Below are 20,716 nucleotides of genomic sequence, written 5' to 3'. Positions count from 1 at the left end.
TGATCAATTTTTTCCCAGTTGTTTCTAAATTATTCAGTGTAATAAGATAAGACGCCCCACTGATAATATGGTTGGAAATCAGGACTTTAATCAGCTACTAATATTGTAAGACAGATTTAAAGGGCTTTTGAAATTGAAGTCAAAACAATAATAGGTTTAAATGATTAAAAGGGATTAAGAAAGCCCGGAAAGTTCAAAGCCTGTTAATCACCAGACTGCAAAAAACTATGATCATTTAATAGGGGCAGCCCTATCGCTCTGGACTTAAGTATATAGTAGTGGCCTTGTCAAAACAGTTTTCTAACCACAAACTAGTGAGCTAAAAATTTAAGACAGCTAAACACTTCCCGTATACAGACAGAGAAGAACGTTTTCTTCAGTAATAATTTTTTAAATATCTGGCTATAAGCACCTTTTTAAAAACTGTACACACACTGTACTTTTTTTTTAAATTGGTACTCTGAATTCTACAGTAGAAATACACTTTGTTGACCTTTAGTAGCTTTACCAAGGGATAAAATATTAATTCAATTTGTGCAGAACTAAAGGTAGTTCTCCCCACAGACCGAACTCCAACATACTCCATTAATATTACTCCTTTGAGCCTTAAATACTTAAGCCATTTCTTTCATTGTACCACTCCTTTTGTACTGTTTCTGTTCTGAAATTATCATCGAACCTTTACATACCTATTCTCTTCAACCAGAAATAAACACCAGCTTGTAGTTCAATTCATTTTGATTAATAAACACAAACCAGCTTTCACAATTATGTGTTTAAGTTTCATTTGCATAGAAACTTACCAAAAAAACCCAACAAAAGTAACATGTACAATCCAAACTAAAGGGATCCTGTTCTTTCCCTACTTGCTATTATCACTTGAAAATTTATTGTTCAGATCAACTCATACCAGTTCCACAACAGATCCTGTCACCACTGGGACAAAAAATCCCCAGATATCTCCCCTGCTGCATTAGGAGCTCTGCTTTGAGATCCAAATTGTAACAGAATGTAATTCAGGGAAGGCACAGTAGTGTGGCTGTGGGTGTGACCCTCAGATTCTCCTGCCTAGATTTATATATCATTTTACTGATCTTTGCTAAATAAAGACTCCCTGTATGCCACATATGAATAGCTCTGCCAGCTCCCCAGTTGAGCTTCTTTTCGCTTGAAAACTAACCCCTTATCATCTCAGGAGAAGGCAGACTTGTAAAGCAATATGCCTCAGGTGTCAGGTGTCAACTCAATAGGCTCTAGTTCTACAGTAAAATACAGGTTTATGCTTTGGACACACTAACAAAGGCAGTAACATTACACTGTTGCAAACATAAAACAACAGTGTTGGGCTCCATCAACATGCAGTACATTTCAAAACTGAATTACAACCCTGTTCCCATACTAGATCTGTTTTATCTCTATCTCCAAAAGAACAAATGAAAACAGAACCTCTAAAATACAATTATTTTAGCATCTCTAGTACAAAGAAATAAATGTCACATCAATAAAAATCAATTAAGACACAGCAAGACATTTATTCCCCAGTGAAGACGTCACAAACCACAAAATCAGCCCAGATATTGAATCTGGATTGATGTTAAATATTTTGTCTCCAAAATGCTAAGAATTGACCTTTTCATCATTTATAGGGAAACACGGAAAAAAGACTGGTGTATCACATTTAATGGAAAATGTATTGCTCCACTTAGAAATTATGAGAAAACTAACAGCAAATCTTATGTATCAGTTAAAACCTTTCTTATTTATTTAAAAAATATAGTTTAAGATTTATTCCATTTTCCTGTTATACAGCTTTATCTGTGTCTTTCTGTTTGTGACAGGCTAGGCTGAAGTACTAATTCCAATACTATCACTTCAACCTAAATGAGTCTCAGTGCTGCCTAAAAGCTACATCTCTTCCATCACCTGTCTCTGCACCTGAAGATCTGTTACAGGCCGGCCCAGCTAACAGAAACTTAAACAGAGAATTGTCAGGGAATTCATATACCTTAATTTGACTTCTATACAAATTATTTTTAACACTGATTAGAGCAAACAGCAAGCTAAAGACAAGTGTTACAGCTACTGCGAAATTTCAGCCACGCTGTTAAAACTTATGCAAGCCATTAAAGTCATTAGGTTTATTGGAAAAAGGTAGCACATGGAAAATGGCAGAGAAGGCTTTTTTACTGCACTGAAAATTTAATTTAAAAAATGAATGAGTAATACCGAGACGGAAATTTAGGGAAGTGCTCTTGAGAGAGAGATAAACTCATTCTCTGCTACCACTGGAGGATCAGATACATCAAGGCCTGCAATTACTGCTTCTGGGAAAATCTGTTCCTCCCTTTTGCCTCTAGATATAGCCACTGTTTTGTATCTTAATTCTTCATCCACAGTGGTAGCTGCAACATCAAGCCCAGACATCCCAGTGACTGGCAAAGCAAAAAAAGACTGAGGTATTTGGACAGCCCAGAAGAGCTTCTTGCTCCAGCTGAGTAACAGTTTTGTCTCAGGACTGGTTGTAGAATTACATCCAGAACTTGATAGCCCTTCTGTTGAAAACAACACCTTAGGTGTTCCTTGCTCAAACAGGAATTTGTAGTTGGTGATTTCAAAACAATAAAAAGCTAGCATTCACTAAAGCAACTTAGTCATCTTACTTAACTTGGTATTTGAATGGTAGGATCTGTTCATACAGTTCTACAGTTTGCCTTGGCTCGTTTATGCTAGCCACGTCCCTAGCACAAAAGGTCCTCAAGAAAGAAGTCAGGAATTTTTCACAGGCAAACTTTTAAGTGAAGACAGCTAATTCCCAGCCCACAATCCTCCAAAATGTGATTTCCAACGACTTCGAGCTTGTGGAATTGCAATCTAGATTAAAAATACCACAAACATTGAAACTGAAACCATGTCTAATCAAGATACACATCCAAATGCTTTAACTAATGTAGACCAAGTAATGATTGTGTTCTGTTTAGTACTTCAGTTTAGTACTGCTGCACATAACAGCATAAGCACATTTCAAAACAGCTTCATGAAATAGGAGTTGGACTTGATGATCCTTGTGGGTCCCTTCTACCTCAGCGTATTCCGTGATTCAGTGAAATACACTGGAACACACTCTTGAAAAATGAAGTTACAGCAATCAGATTTGGAGAAAGTTCTTCGATCTCTTTTCTGCACAATAACTGTACAAAATAAGTTGTCAAGAGATGTGAGTTTCTGGGACACTTTGCCTCTTCTGCTGGAAATCCAGGGAAATATTAACATTAGAAATTGAAAGATTTACAGTTGTAACTGCAGTTCTTGTCTTGAAAAAGAACAGATATGGCATGCTAGCTTGAAGCCATGTCGGACACTCGGTTGAACTTAATATTCCTAGTTGAGACTGCATGCCACCTTTACTTGGAGTGGTCTGGAAGTGAATTTGGTCATAGTTTCACTTCTCCTGAAGGAAGCTTACTGTACACTTCCAGACTAGAGTGATAGTCTAATTTTACAGCAATCTTTATCACATATCTTCCTACTAGTGGGAAGCACCTGTTGTTTAAAAATAATAAAATCCAGCCTCAACACCAAAGAAAAAAATAGCCTCAACAATACAAGGATTGAAAAAATGTTCATGGTAATATTTGTATTTCTATAACTTCTTGCTGTTGTTCACTTGTTACAGCTGATAAGTTTATGACTGTATATTAGGCAGTTGTATGCTCCCCTTAATGCTCTGTCACGTGCACCTCAGATTCTTGCATTGAAACTTAATCATTTTTGCTGTCACATCACAACAAGGGAAAAAATACAAGGAAAAAAATGACTGAAGCAAGCTGGAAAAATAATCACCAAAAACTGTTTAGCCATTGCTCCCTAGTATTCATGTGACATACAAGTTTAAAGTAGAACTTAAAAATGAAGAAAATTGTTATGTTAACACAACACTTTCACTGAAATATTCTATTATCTTATTAAAAAGAGGAATCAAGGGTTTGTGAAATGAAAAAAGTCTTTGTCCCAGCTCTGCATTTAATCTGAACTTATTAGGGAACTGCAGGCTTCATAACATCCTGAATCTACAACACAACCAGATTTCCAGTGACTTGGAGTACTGAAGGTTCTGCCCTGACAAAAATAAAGTAAAACACTCAAAGAGTGCTTTTACCCTTCTCCAGCTCTTGACTCAGGGAAAAACAAGAACACTAGTCATTAAGAGGAAGGCAGGCTGCCTCCACCCTCTCCCTGTGGCTACAGCAGAGACCACAAATGCAACACTCCAGAATGAACAGGACAGGACAAGGCAAAGCACAGAGCAGGCCTGGCCGTGGTTCTGTGCCGCAGAGCACAAGCCACAGTATCAGGGATCATCGGAGGCATAAGCACCTCCTGACTTAGGATACACTTACATCCAGATACAACCTGGAACACTGATTGGTACTGGCACACTGTTCAGGAACAGACTGATGAAACAGCAAGTTATTAAAGAGAAGTGTTAGTATTTAAAAGAAACAATTAGTATTTAATTTCCAAACAAAGGACAGTACGATGGATTAGTGGGATCCATTGCCACAGGACAGAATCTCTCTCATCTTAACATAATTTGGGAAGAAAAACTAGAGATTGCATATTGCCTGACCTGAACAAAGCAAAACTAATCAAGTAGTAATGAGCATTATCATCTACTTAAATATCTAATTTTTTAGAAACTGAAGTTTTAAAAAAGCAGGAGGTATTTCAACCACTTCAAAAATGCTATCACTAAAGAGTCTTTTCTAAGAGATGACAAATCAATTTCAGTTAGAGTAAAAAAAACTAAGGCTGTGATAAATAATTCTTCATTTTTGACTAGGCTTTTCTATTCCTCAAATCACAACTGACCAAACTGTTTCACTATATTATAGAAGAAAACCCTCCAATTTGCACTATGCTGTTGGAAATTTTGGTGTGGAGAAGCAGGATGAGAATGGAAAACAGTATTAAAATCACATCTTAGTAACCTGTAATTAAAAAGAATGCTTAAAACTATACCCGGAACATAAATCACAATTTTTATCTACCGTATCCTAAATAAAAATCAATCTTGTGATTGTATAATCAGGAAAGTCCAATATGAAAAGTTTCTCAGTACAAACAGCAAGTACCACTTTCAAACAGAAAGTTTACCATATAGTTTTGGATTGATTTCAGTTTTCTAGTGAAAAGAGTCAGCTTTTTCCATGAAAGACATCTTCAGCAAGGGTCTTTTCATCTAATATTATTGCCTAATTAAAAACAGAGACACTTATTTAATTCACAGAGCTCTTTCACTTAAAGCTCCTTGTTTGCATTGAGGAGGCAAATGGAACCCAGTATTTCATCATTTGTCTTGTAATGCAAGTCCCAAAGTTTTGTTAAACAAATTTTTGTTGTGAATGAAGGGAAAATCCAGATAAGCTCTGTGAGCGAGTCTGTTGTGTTTCACGGTTATTCTAAACAATACAATTAATTCATGAACCAGACATGCTCTACTCACATGCATTATATCAAGTTTTCTGAAGAATGGAAAAAATAAAAAATGAATTAATGATTTGCAGTTTATTACTAAACAAGAATTTAAGAAAGTGGAAACACACAATAAAGACTGGAGTGTTTCCTATTCATGAGCATCTTACATCCTATTTTACAGGTAAATTAGCAGTTACAAGCTCCTCTATAATCATTGCTCAAGCTCCATCTACCCTGAAAACATCACAGCTCGTCATGCAACACTGTCATTCCACAAGTAGATTTTTCAAATAGCCTTTCTTAAATGGAGTTCAACTAAAATCTTTCATTCATTTAAACTACACATTTAAATAAATGCACTAGGAGAAATCATTAGGGCTGTAGAAAGATCTATTTATGTTGTCAGGAATACTACCAAATTTTTAGGCACATTAGTACTGAGAGGATCTTCTTAAGACAGTTATTATTACCTTAAGTTTTTGTGAGCAAACACTGAAGTTATTATAATTTACTGGCAGTCAGATGATGCAATTTGACTCGACAGTTTCAAGAATGTTCTATGTTCAGACCTTGAGATAAGCTAAATTGACTTCTAGAGACAGAACTAAAAACACAAGGTAATAACAACCTTCAGGTATTCAACTTCTCTGCCAAATGAGCCAATGTAAGAGATGCTTTCAGGAGAAATCTTTCACAAGATTCTTGAAACAATGGAACATCATACAGCAAGCCATCTTCTAGGGGGCTGGGGCAAAGGGACACATTTTCAGGGACAGGTTTCAAAGTTCTTACTATGTACTTTCCATACATTCATCACTGTACAGACAGTACGTACTAAATCCAAAAATCACAGCACTGTAGCAGCTACTAGGAAGAAAATTTGCCCTGTCTCAGCCAAAACCAGGCTGTCCCAGAGAGCTGATGAAGCACAGAATCTAAGTAAACATATCAGTGAAACTGAAAAAGCTAGAAGCCGGGGGGGGGGCAGAGATCCACACTTAAATCTGGCACCCAAGTCCATATCTGCAGCTTGTGCATTCTTTGATCCTGCAACCTCCTAATACAGAATCATCACTTGTCTTTCTCAGTCCTCAAGTTCACTCCAGCATGCGTTTTTGGGAATGGGCTTGCTTTGCACTGAAGTCTTAAAGATTGTTGAAACTTGAGTTTGGTGAACAAAGAATCACCTCAGATTGTCTAAAAGCTATTTGGACCCTTAGACACTTTATGAGAGTTAACTGCATGAATGGTCTTTTGATTTTTTTTACTATGGGAAGTTACAAGGGCTTCTGCTAGACAGGAGCAAACTGAAAATGTTGAGAAAAACACACACCACAGCTTATACAGACCAACCTAAATTTAATACAAAGAAGCAGAGGTTTTCCATCATTTTCAAATGAAGCTGCTTCGCAAACCTTTTCCTAATTTATAATCCAAATTCCCACAAGAATGGAAAAAGATTAAATATGTCAATCCTCACTTTGTTCATGGCAAACACTAAAACAAGCCTCAAACAAGAATATTTAATTTACTAGATGTCAAAGCTGTTCCATTACTAATGTTTGTGCTTAACTAACCCATCACCCTCTGACAGTACTCTGCAGTGTAGGATAGCCAACCAATATCTTGGGAGTCCACAAATGACCCAACCACTTTCAGTGCTGCAGACAAGTCAATAGCACACCGTCGGAGATCCATATCCCTACTTGTGAAATTATGGATCAAAATGACAGCATTTCTTCCTTCCCTGTGATATTCTCTTTTCATACAGAAATTATCAGCATGACTTCAAAGGCTCACTTAATTCTTCTTTTCCTGTTTCTTCAAACCTGTTTTTCCAGTGAAGAGTAAAAAGAATATAAACCCATTTCTTGATTTAAACACAGTTTGTATTTACACCACTGGCACAGATAAGGCAAGGAAGAAAACTAAGGAGCAGATGGTAGAGGGCATGAAAGCTATTAAAAACTACAGATCTTTACTGAGCATCTTCAATGAACTTCTGCAAAGACTGCCACACATGCTAATTTTAAGGAAAAAAAAGACATAAAGAGAAAAATCCTTGGCTGCTTTGACAACTAACAAGTAATCACATAGAAACTTGTAATCCTGGACTATGATGGTGACAATCAGTTTGGAGGTTACAACTACAATGGAATTTGGCAGCCAGAGTAGTAAGCATACCTCACCTCATGAGATCATGGCTCTGGTCAAGAGCCCAGAAAGTAGAGTGAAACAAAGCAAAGAGATTCATTAACCTTGATGTGATAAATAGGACATATATCATAATTTTCCCCTATATCTCCACTCCTTTTCAAGAGCATGGGCTGAAAGATATTTACTTGTTTATAAAGGTGCTGGTGATTACAAATAGTTTCCTTGCCTTCCCACTGATCAGTTAGGGAAGATACGGGTCATCATATACTTAGGAGTTTCAGGATTGGCATAATAATTCTGTCAACATGAATTTGTCAGCATTGATTCTCTTCTCCTCCTCAATTCAGGTAGTCATAGACTCAAATGTTGGACAACAGCAATGTTCACATCCATACTGTGAACACACTTCTCAATTGCTGGATGTGCACTTGAGATGACAAGTAATGACCAAATCTCTACAGCTGAAAAATTAACTACAGTTAGGTAAATGTCAAAACCTGAATATTTGCAAAACAGTGCTCTGGGGAGAACAATGAAACACAGGCCATCTACTAACTTTTAACAGCGGGACACCGGAGTATTTACAGGAGTTAGCAGTACGGAGCTTCCATGGACTCTTAAAATGTCTTTGGCATGCTAATTTAGAATTTTCTTGCCCACTTTATCAGAGTTTAATATATGTAGTATAGATTAAGTTATTCTTAAATGTCTGTTACAGATTCAGAAGGTGAAGGAATCGTTCCTGTTAAATGTCATGAGTAGAACCAAAAGCTTTCATGAATACCTGTTAGCAAAGTTATTTTCACAGATGAGCATAGCTATAGTTAGCAATTCACCCACAAAGCATCAATCCTTCTTCTATTCTTTCCCCTCCCACCCCTAAGAAGCTGCTCTTTGAGCAAGTATCTACATCCTAGAAAAATTAAACAAAAATACTGTTCAGTAATGGAGTTAATGCAAATTAAAAGGATACAAGAAAACAAAACCAAAATTCATTTCTGATATTTCTTTCATGTAGACACTAAAAAAGAACAAGAACATACAATGGACTACATTTTCTTCAAGACTGTTTTCCAGCTCTGAGAACAGGAACTGAAGTGGCTTGAGGTATCACCAGTTTTCAACAGTGCCATCAACATTGCTAACACTTTTTCAGACTGTCTCCCTGAAGAGAGATAAGAAATGGGGCTCAGAAAACACAACAACCTGATAGAGGCCAAAGCTTCTCTGGCTCAGGTAATGCCAGACTGCTGACATGGGCTGAAAAGCTCAGATGGGGGGCATGGTGAAGTTCTGTTGTGATATAAATTAAGACTGCCTCTCCCATAAATAGTCTGGGAAAGGCTTAAAGCTTTCCAAAACTTGTCAAGCAAGCAAAAGACTTTGGAGCCCATATTTAACCAAAATCCACCTTGAAAGAAAAGTGACAGGGTTCTGCAAACAACCCAAGCCAAAAATACCCACTCCAGCCCTCCAACACTGCTCATTTCCTCAATCCAGAATTACATGGCAGCAGGCTGTTTAGAATCTGCCAGGGGTAGGACTGCATTATGTATTTATTTTTAAATTTTATTTATCTATTTAGGTTTATTTATAACATGGATTGTATGCTATTTAAATATTGTTAAAATGACTGCTTCCTACACAATCTTACGCTGTTTCCATTTGCATTTTCTTAATAGAAGTTACAAAAATAAGATGGTTACAGGATTCATTTTAATACTCCCTTTTCATTGACAATATACATTGATTAAACTTGCAAATGTATCCTGAACCAAGGTATTTTCTCTTAAAACTGATCATACAAGTGAGGAGGATAAACTAACAGAAACAGTGGAAAAGTTATATGTATAAAATTCTTACGGGTGTTTACCTAAACTCTTTCCTTATTTTACCAAGCTACCTCCTCAAGTCAGAGCCTGGCTGGCCTGATGGCCTCATTAAACCTGCCCATCCAGCTGAAGAGGTGACAAACAGACTCTGGTTTGCCAAGACACCAAGAGCTGACACTACATGGCTAAAGATGTTTCTTGTTTGACAAGAAAAAACAGAGACTAATCTAATAGGATCAACAATTTGTCTCTCGAACGCTTCACAGTCCTGAAATGTCTGTGTTCTTGCACCTCCCTGCAGCATTTGAAGGGATAACTTCATTCTAGCGGTTGTTCTACAGCTAGGTTTGCTATTTTACCTCCCCACACAAGCTGAGGAAGCGTGGGGTTTGATTCCCATTTCAGGAAGTATTGCAAAAGGTAGTTGGACTTGGAATAGAAACATGTTTGTGGGTTTGTTAAATGGACTACTGTGCACACACTCACAAACAGGGAGCTAGATATAAAATAAGGTGCGTGAGAAGAAGGTAAACAAGCTTCTCAGCTTTGAGGTTACTACCAGAGCTATCACACTATCAGCAGGTCCCCTGTGAAACTGTTGTTGGAAGGCTGCTTATTGCATTAAATAATGCAATACCCCACAAAGGCATTTTGGCAGTAAAGAAATGCTCACAGAGCATATGCTGTTCCAGGAGCTAATTTAATTTGTCTGACAGGACTCAAATTTGAGTACACAAGACTTCTAATTTTTAAATTAAATTAAATTCTGCACAGCACATCACATCCAGTGAAAAGCACAATGCACTCTTGCAGGATTTCAGTGCTGCTGTATAGATCCCACCATCTCTTTTACGTCAGCAATTTATAAGGATTAGTTCAGGGGTATTCTTGGGTTGGGAGGGGGCATTACATATTTTCAGAGACTGGTTTGCAAGTTATTTCAGTGCAAACATAAGGCAGAGAATTACACCAGATTAATTTACTCTTCTGAACACTCAAGACGTGGACTTGACTCCTAAAATTCCAGATGTTTGAGATTGATATACTCCATTACATTCTTGTCTTTTGCCTCCAGCTTGTAATATCCACACTTTCACTTAAACACACCTTTAGGTAAAATCTGAGTGACAAAATATCCATGGCAAAACAAATTGTTGCTATTATTAAAAACTTCAGAACAAAAGATTTGTGGCTGATAATACACATTCACAAATACAAACTCTGCACCTGTTCTTCATTTGGTGTTGTGAAATTTAGTCTTGATGCAGTATTCCCATTAAGAAATCCAAGTACAATCAGAGAAGAAATTATTCACACTTTAAAAATTAATGAAAGAATTGAAAGCACTCTGAAAGATTAAATCAACTTACTGAACACTTACGAATCAGAGAAAAAGTGTCAGCAACAACAACATGAAAGGGAGCTTATGCAGAAGGATTTAAAAGAGCAACTGTATTTGACACCTCTGGAAAAGACAAATCTCTAAGCTGATCCAAGGACAAGTAAGCCTAATGCCAATTAAGCAATCCAGTGATAGGGTTATACGGGTGGTAGCACAACAACCGGGCATGAGCAAGATAACAGACCACCCGGTAAGAAGTGCTCCTGTTCTTCACTGATAAACTGCAATATTTTTTTTGAAAAGTACATTTCCACAACTTTTCTTGGTGTGTTATAGATATGGCTTATTTCCCCCAAAGTCACTGAAGCAAGAAAAGAGGGCTCCAATAGTCAATCAAAAGTAGCACAGGAAGATTCATACAAGAACTACCTAAATCTTACTGAAATCGACGACTGCTTCCAATTAAGGGCTAGCAAAGACAGCATGAAGAGACTGGAATAAATAAGTGATAGAAAATCACATGAAAACCCTGAAGCTTTTCATTGATACCACCACCACAGCTTCATGTAGCAAGAACAGTCAAATGACAGATACCATGTTGGCTGCTTTCAGCATAAGGCCAGAATCAGCACAAACTTAGCACTACACAAGCAGGTAGCCCTCTGCTTATTTATGGGCATCATTCTGGAAACAAAACTGATATTTATAAAACCAATAAAATAAAAAAAAGAAATCAAGACTTACTTGTCAAGGAAGTCCTTGTCCACAACTGCACAGATATCAAGCAGAGGATTTCCCATTCCAAACAGGACATTTTCACTGCAAGAAAATAAATCAAGTTAGCTTTGCATTAATTTATTGTTCCTAGGATAATGTGTTAACGACATTTTTTTATTAGAGATAAGAGATTTTCTTGAACAAAGCTAAGGAACAAAAAGATACACAATTTGCCCAGCACAGCAGATACATGGAGACCTTGCATATACACAGAGAATCATTTACTCAGATAAAGAATTAGAGCTGCATGCTGCATTCTGTAGTTTTAAAGGATTGCATTCAAGTTGTAACAACAAATTTTAGACAGGGGGAGCATCACACCGGGTTCTAAGAATTCCACTGGACCCACGTAGTTGTTGGGTCTACCCTGCTACTGACCAATAATTAGCAATTTAAGTCTGTTTTAGTAAACCAAAATAAAGAGACTACGGATTCTGCATTGTCAGCCATTCTAAACAGCGTAGCTGTCTGCTGGTAAGAATGTAGGTACTTTTTAAGCAATTTGAAATTTACTACCATGACTTCCATCACATAGAAACGAGACATCAAAAATACTGTAAACAGCTGAAAAGGATGACTTTAACTATTTTTTTTAAGATTAATTCAGAAACCATGTGTTACATTTTCCTGAATAGCATGTACTTGGGTGATAATGCAGTAATACCAAAGGATTAGATACATGGCCTAGTGTCAAGTAGGAGTGAATGCAGCTGTTCTCGAAGGCTAAAACTACATCCAAACCCACCACACTCCTGATTAAACTAACACCCACTGTCTCCAACTGGCGAGGCACAGCCTTGCTCTGGCCATCAAAGGTAGCCTTCAGTATGATCACCAATATGCCTCCCTATTTACTAAGTCTCTACCACATATTTGTGGAGAAACCACATTCCCTGTCCATCCATCCCCCAAAAAGTACTACTGTAACAGTGCAGCTGGATCCAAAGTTTATCTGCAGCTTATCCAAAGCTGCGTAACACTGTTAGCTGAGTCGCAAAGAAAGTAAGGGAGTTTTCAATTGTTCTGGCCCATTTAGCACGAGATAAATGTTTGAGAGATTCAACATCTGCCTACTAAATGATAGATTTCATTAATTTCAACTCAGCAGAGTAAGAAAAAAGGATCTAAAACATGCAAAAAGGGAATTATGTGGAACAATCTCATGAATTGTGCCCAACAGAGGTTGGAAACTCATTCACTTGCTTCCTCTCACAACGGCTATGAAAAGCCCTTAGTGGACAAATCTTTGTCACATTTGAAGCTACTCAAATTTGAAACTACTTGCCAGAAGTACACAAACTTCTTTCTTTTTATGATGCCACATTAGCCTCCATTAAATGTTAAAATTCTGAAGTCTGAAAATGAAGACATGGAAAACATGATTAATAACCTTGATACTGAGGCTCAGTAAACCACGCTTTAAGTACCCTAGTTATTGTTGTAGCTTTAAAAGCAGACTTTTAGAGCCCATTTCACTGTAAATAAAATGTGGAAGACACTGCTTTGTGAAGACAGAGCCAGAAATCCAGCTCACTCCTAACTGAGATAGTTAACATCTGCTTAGTAAGAACCTGTAAGACTGACTAAATACATTTGTCAGTGTGCCAAATAGTACAGTGTTCTAAATAGCACAGCCATAAGTTATACCTATAGCTAGAAGACAAGAAGAGTGAGAGACAGATGACAGTTAAGAAGAGATAAGGATAAAGGGGATTGCAGTTGCAGTCACAAGACAGAACATTCTCTCCATTTTAAATCCTAAATATTGCATAAGTTGTACTGTAGGCAAATTAAAAAGTCAGAATTCTCCAAGTGCTGAATGCAGATCTGTCCCAAGCTATATGTTCCTATGCTTCATGTTTAGCTGATTCTCACGTGCTGTGAAATTCTCCACATCAACAATTTTATACCTACACTTCAGAAAATAACACGTATCATGGATAACTTCTATGTAAGACAAGAATCAGCACTTAAGTGTACGGTATGCCAGAAAACAGCAGCTGCACTTGACAAAAATCTGAAATACAGCTGACATGTTGAGGTCACTCCCTATGAAGAAGTTACCGTGTTCAACCAAAAAGCAAAATGGAAGCTACCAAACATTCAACAAGATGTGGGCTGCAGAACATGCAGGTCAATATACTTGAAGCAGCACACGAGTAACTTTGTACAGAAGCTCTATCAAGCCAATAACATGCACACAAACTCCTAAATGTCAGCGGTGGCAGGAGCTAGCACTTTCGGTGCCATTTAATCCAGGCAGCTCTTTACATCACATACAAGTCCTGCTCATTCCCAAGCCTTCCTTGTCCCACAATATTTTATAATCACCTCCATTCGAGTATTCCAGAGGCTGCGTGTAGGGTGTCACTTAGGGTCAAGTTTTAAAAGCCAAGGTAGCTATCACTAGACTAGTAAGTGTATGTTCAGGAACATTCCACTGAAATACTGGGCAAACTCTCCCTAAATTCAGCATAGCTGTTTCTCACAACCAAATGCAGGACATAAGAACCTGACAGCTTTTCAGACACATAAAACTTTGACTATTTTAACTGTCTGATTGTTATGAAGAAATCAACTTCATTGTTATAATGTTTACCTATTTTTGCAAATAATAATCCATAAGCCAATAAACACATAAGCTAACATACACTGATCACTAGCCCTGTGTTTTCAACTAACATGTATTTCTACCATTTTGGTTCTTTCACCTAGATGTTTGAATTAACAAAGTCCCAAGGTATTAGAACTTCTATTCTTAAAATTAGATATTAATGCTCCATTGGCAAAAAAGGAGAAAAATCCATACACTCCAGTTGTACTGGAGACTGTGTCTTTCCTTATCTGTCACTGCATTTGACAAAAATACCTTTATGGGCAAACTGGGAAAAGTCTAAACAATTTCTAAGTCACAAATTTTAAACAGCCAACAAGTTTAAGCAGATATTTAGGAGGTTGGACTCAGTAACGTCAGAGATATTTTCCAACCTAATTGATTCTGTGATCACCATTATGATCAGCATTTTCTAACAGAAGTTCTGTGAAAGGCAATCTGGAAAGTCCAGTGTTCCTACTGTTACAGAGGAAGACTTGGCTGTGCAAATCGTTAGCATGTTCAACCTGATTAACCCAACACTGGCTACATTTCAGTGCAGTGCAAATCGCTCCTCCCTTCTTAAGGGGCAGCAAAGTTTCTGTGCTGTTACACTATTGCACTTTTCTGTGGCACACCATGAGGTGTATAGCAGCTACTTGGCTACAGTGTGTTCCTCAGTAAAAATAAAGAAAAAATTTAAATCTCGTATAGGTTGTAAAGCCACATATTGTAAAAACATAAAATAAATATTACAATCCTGGAGAATGCTAAATTTACAAGTCTTCAGAGCAAGAAATTGAGGTATTAAACTGTTATATTATCACCAAGTTGAAGACTTTGAACCGTACATTTGAACATTACTGGCTTTACGTTTGCTGTTCAATCGCACTGGACACCTGCAGTAACAAAAATGTCACTGATTATTTCCAACCAACCAGACACGAAACATAGCGAGGAAACAGCAATAACTTCCTGAAACGTGAGATTCTACAATACATAGGTTATTTGGGAAACACGTCTCTGCAACAGACACAGAACACATACTTCAGTACTCCCCAGCCTCCTTGACTCTCCCCCATCTCTTCTCTTGCATGGGAGTACTGGTATCTCACCATCCGAGAAGGATGTTCTTGCTTAACTCAACTCATCTATGGCAAAAGAGTATTTGGCTCAGCTCATCAAGAAACAAGTGAAAACTCGTTCACCTGCACAAATGAAGGGCATATATAATTGACTATACAGTCAGCATGTATATGTGTATATGCATACACATACACACAGAGTACATATATATGAACACTATAGATACTTTTTAAACTCTGAACTATGAATAAGATGTTCATGCAAATCTAAAAGTTGTTTGGGCACAAAAATACACTGTCCATCTAGCAGGTAAAACTATGGCAACACCAATAACCTTACAGAAAGCTTTGATGTACACCACACTTGCATTCTAAACTCTTGACAACAGGCAATATATTTTATGAGTTTGTCACTTAACTTTGGACTAGATGGAGTGTGAGCTGTAATTAGAAGTTCAAGCAATGTAACTCACTAAATATAAATAAATCTTCAGCTGTTAATTATGGCATTTTGTTCAAAGATTGCCAAGATGATTGATTTTACACAAATGGCCTGTGTTTCACACCTTACTCCTACCACAAGTTGCAGAAGTTATAAAATTAAACCAAACTGGATGCAAACAAAACAACAAACCCAAACAAACGAGAGCCCACAACAGTACTAAGTTATCCCTGAGCCTTTTTTAAGAAGTCAACAAAATTAACACCAACTGAATGATCTGGAAAGCTGGGTCCAATATCATGCTCTACAGCTGCAGGCATTTTTAAAAATATGGTCCTGATTCAAGCTGGCTGCTGAACATTAGCAGTACAATATCTATCACACAATATTGTTATCATCCCATGCTGCTGCACACTGCCATGGATGAGCAACATCAAAATATCAGTGAAAGCTTATTATTAGTTACTGGCACAGAGACAGAGAAGTATTTTGGGCCTTTGGATACTGGCAAGTCAGAAAGCCTTAATAAAACATGACTGAGACATCTGGGTGTGCAATTGCATGGCAGAATGCTCTATGCCTAGTCTTCCATTTACAAATTTAAGATATGGTCTTGTAAGATCAAAAATGTTAATACCTCTGAAGTGTTTGACTGTGCCCTTAAATGTAGGGCCAAACAAGGCACATTTTAAGCCTACTCTCAGCATATCCATTTCAGTCACAAAGGAAGAGAGTTGAACATCACATAACACAAGATTAGAACGTATAAAAAATCATTTATACATTCGGTTAAAGCAAAAAAAGCAATAATACCAGATTCATAGCATTTGACTAGCTATAAGCTATTGATTTAGAGCATCCTTCTCTCATCCCACTTACCTGTGTAAAATCATTAGAAGATGATATTTACAATTAACCATAACTCGTCTGACACAAAAGTACCTTAGAACTGTTATTGCATGATTTCAGAGTTCAGACAATTTCCCTTGCATCACTTGTCAGCAAATCACTTTAGCATATAGACCTTAAACATACAAAGTGGCTGTAGGACTGCTCACATGCTTTCCTTACTTAGGTCTTAAGCAAATGCAATATTTGGCTAAGCAGTCACATATTTACATACTGACTTAGACGAACATCTTCAGTGAAGATTTCATTCATTATGAAACTTTCATACTCTTCTACAGCAACATACTCACAGGTTCCAACTTTGAAGCCAAGCCTAAAAGCCTCGGCCTTATGTAAGCAGGGTTGTCGCAGGAAAAAAACTGTTCCACCACTACCCAGCTCCTTACACAGCTGCACTAACTCCACAAGCTCCAACAATGAAATACTACTGCAATTTCAGAATTACTGTCTCAGTCAGAAACAGTGTGAAACCTGATACTCAAGAGTTTGGAGGGTGGAGAGAGGAGACTGGCGAATTGCCTTGAATGATCATTGAACTTTTTAAGCTTTTTAAGTTTTAATTTTAAGTGTTTCTTTAGCAGCTGAAGGCCTGATCAAAGTAACTACATTGTGAAGTAAACCAGTAACCTTCATCATAAGACCCCATCTTAAGATGAAATGTTTTATGAAGAAAAACTGGTCACAGTAACTCCTTTCACTGAATGCGAAGTTTGTCACTCTACAGGGATCTGCAGGGATCGCTGACAGGCTGACACCACCGCAGTTCCAACACCGTGCCGAGAGCCCAGCCTGCTTTATGACCCTGCTTCTCGTTATTCAGGATTCTTTCAAAATTAGGTTTCAGTCATGGCAAGCCACAGCGACAGTTCAGGGTTCAAATGCGGCTGTCGGAGTCCCACAACACCCGTCCTCCCACGCCCACGGGCGGGACCCCGCGGCGGCCGCCCGCGCCCAGCGCTACCTGTGACAGCGGCACCGCCGCCGAGCGACGCCGCTCGCAGAGCCCGCACAGCGCCCCGGGACCCCCCGCGGGCCCGGCCCGGCGCGGCTCGGGGCTCCTGTTCCCGATGCCTCTGGGGACCGGCATCGCCCGGCGCCGCCGGGAGCCCCGGCTGGGCGCGCCCACCTGCCCGCCAGGAGCCAACGCGGCACCCCGCGGGGGTGTCCCCACCGCACCGGGCTGGGACGCCGGGAGGGCACCGGCACAGCTCTCCCTCCTCGCCCCGGGGGCGCGGGCGTGCAGCCGCCAAACCAACTCGCGGCAGACGGAGAGCGATGGGACGAAGCCGCGCTGCCCCGCATCCCGATTACACCGCCGGCAGAAGAGCCCGGCTCCGGCGGAGCATCGCGCCGGGCGCCCCCGCCCCGCCTGCGGGAGCGCATCAGCGCCCGCCGCCCCTTCCCCCGGGGCGCCGGGTTGTGCCGCGGGCGCCGCGCGGGGGCTCGGCGTTACCTGAGGGTGGCCATGGCTCCACGCCCGGCCGCCCGCGGCGGAGCCCCGCTGGCGGCGGCAGCGGCAGCAGCAGCAGCAGTAGCAGTAGCGGCAGCACTGTCCCTTCTCCGCCCGGCGCCCGCGCCTCAGCCGCGACTGAGCCGCGGCCGGCGCTCGGCCGCCCCCCCGCGCGCCCCGCCCCGCCCGCGCGCGCGTCCCGCCATTGGCCGCGCGGGCGGCGGGGGCGGGCCCGGGCCCTGCGCGGCGGCCGCGGGGCGCGCGGAGCCGCGGGGCGCTGGCGGTGGGCCCCGCGCCCCGGTGCGGGAGCGCCCGGTACCGAGCGGCGCCGCCCGCACGGCACCCCCGGCGCCCCGGCCGCCATCTTTGGTACGGGCGGAGAGCGCGCGCCTCCCACACACCTCCTGCCGCCGCCGCCGCCGCCGCCGTCACCGTTCCCAGCCCGGGAGGCGATGGAGGGCGACAGCGACAATTGGAAAAAAAAAAAAAAAAAAACAAAACACCAAAACACCAAGTTTAGTGGCGGTCGCGCAGAGGTGCGGGGCTCCAGCCGCACCGCCCATAGTAAAGATGGCCAGCGTAGCCCCTGGCAGCGCTGCCTCTCGGCTGTCACGGGGCCGTGGGAACCGCTCCCGAGGGGACCCCCCGCCCTGGCTGTGCCCGGGGCCGCCCGGCTGCGGACTGACCCTGTCCCGACACGCGATCGGCGATCGCTGCACACTCGACACGGACGCGTTTTCATTCCTTTCATCTGAATGTGCGTTGGGTCAGACTCGAAGCCGTCCCGGGTGACCTCGTTCCTCCGGGCGGGCGAGCCCCGCGCAGCACATCCCTCCCGGCCGGGCTGCGGCAGCGCCTGCGGACACCTGTGGTGCGCTCCGTGCCAGCCGGACAGAGGGCACGGGGGGAGACACGGGCAACACGGGCAGAAAAGGGCAGCCCGTCGCTGCCTAGCCCCTTCCTCATTCGCCCCACACTCTGGCAGAACTGCCGTGTCAGAAAGGAAAAGCCTCGGTAAAGCCAGGTTTCTATTATTGCTCCTCATTTGGCTGTCAAAGTTACTGCCACCCTGTGCGTATTTGGCACTTATTCTGTTAACCAGCTCCAGAAGCACTGATTCATGAAACTGAGGTCAATAGGTTGTTTTTGCCAAAATTGAATCCCACACTGTTAAGTATTGCTGTGTCACCTCTAACTAAATATTTAAACTTTACAACTTCCTAATCATGTAGTTATTAGTTCAAAGTTTCCCTTCCTTTCCATCTACAAAATGGCAATATTGTACTCAGAAAAATTAAAGCCAAACTTTCCAACTATTTCTGGTGTCACAGATGAGACGATGCCAAAATTTGACATGTTCATGATATACAGTCACATGAAGAAAACGGGAAAATTTATGCTCAATATCCGACATAGGACAAATCTAGGTTCTCTAAACTGGACACTCAAAAAATAATCATCACTTACTGAACTCACCACAAAATTCTCATTATTTAAGTGTGTCAGGGATCCTGAAAAGTCAAACTGGAGTGGAAAACACATCCATGCCCTTACTGTTGTTGCAACACAGGGTGTAACAGGTCCCTAGATCCTGATGGAAGATTTTGAACTCTACTGAAATGCCAATACTGTATCTGGATATATAATGGGTGTATCCTCTGATCCATGTTGAACACTTTATTATCCCTAGTTTGGCAATTTCAGTGCTTAATAGCTAAACTTCTGTTTTGTAACCTAAAAGGTGGGGGGAGGAGGAGATCCCATCACAGGCAAATATAACAACAGTTATATAACTACTGTTATTGCATATAACTATAGTTACATAACTATATAACACAGCTTGTTGGTTTCATCGCTGTATTCTAAATAATAAAAACATTTTTTAAAAGAATCAAGTTGTAGATTCCCTCATAAATCATTGCCTGACTTCAACATAATGGTACATAGAGGAAAACAGATATAATACTTTACCATCATCTATATTTATAGTAATCTGCAACATACAGCTGCATATTACAAATATTAAGCTACAGAATCCAAATGAGGTACCATCAAACGTTTCTAACTTTTTACCACTTCAGCAAGAGCTTTTCTAAGAAAATTTAGCAGCTTTTCACGAAATAGCATGTATGACACCTCAAAAACATCTATCAATAGCACTTTATAAGCTTCCAGCTATTCCCTAGTGCCCAATCATCTGGCTTGTATTATCACATACCCACAGGTTCTATTGTTACTGACACCTTCAAGACATCACCTACCCCTACTACCACCTATCAGTGTTTTTTTGGTCACTTGCCAGGGAATTTCTAGACATCCTGACATGTAAGTGGAGAAACAGGAACCAGGGTATCCCTGGTAAAATGGTCAGTGATCACTTACGGTCATTCATAGACTAACCTAATGCTCATGCCACAGGTTTGACTCGTAGTCACACGTGTACATGCTAGGCAGCCTTCCTGACACCTTCCAAACTCCCTCTGCTTGCATGGGGCAGCTGACCTTGCCTTCAAGTGATTTGGCTTCAGAAAACCCTGAGAGAAACATGAAAAGCACAGCTTTTCATGTAAAAGTATATAATGCCTGATCAGTCTAGCCACAATTTCTCTCACCTGCTTCTGTTCTTACACAACAGAGAACAATGTGGGTTTCTC

General features: G+C 40.5%; 1 protein-coding gene across 2 annotated transcripts in view; it reads right to left on the bottom strand.

Annotated features, from left to right (window-relative positions):
- The window catches only part of ADK (adenosine kinase), a 277,270-nt gene that overhangs the window by 250,497 nt on the left and 6,057 nt on the right, over positions 1–20,716 (bottom strand). The window contains exons 1-2 of one of the 2 annotated variants that reach the window (XM_027739902.2): positions 18,066–18,176; positions 11,551–11,625 (exon numbers count right to left, since the gene is read on the bottom strand). In XM_027739902.2, the coding sequence (XP_027595703.1) occupies positions 11,551–11,625; positions 18,066–18,079 (89 nt within the window). In that variant the 5' untranslated portion in view covers positions 18,080–18,176. Of the gene's footprint in view, positions 1–11,550; positions 11,626–18,065; positions 18,177–20,716 lie in introns of those variants that run through there. The other variant, XM_027739901.2, reaches the window with a different exon arrangement.

This window comes from Pipra filicauda, unplaced genomic scaffold (genome assembly GCF_003945595.2).
Source record: "Pipra filicauda isolate LSUMZ 115617 unplaced genomic scaffold, ASM394559v2 scaffold15_size4787011_pilon, whole genome shotgun sequence".
In the NCBI taxonomy this organism is placed as follows: domain Eukaryota; kingdom Metazoa; phylum Chordata; class Aves; order Passeriformes; family Pipridae; genus Pipra; species Pipra filicauda.
Note: the sequence above shows the minus strand (reverse complement) of the source record. Positions and strands in the feature narration are given on the sequence as shown.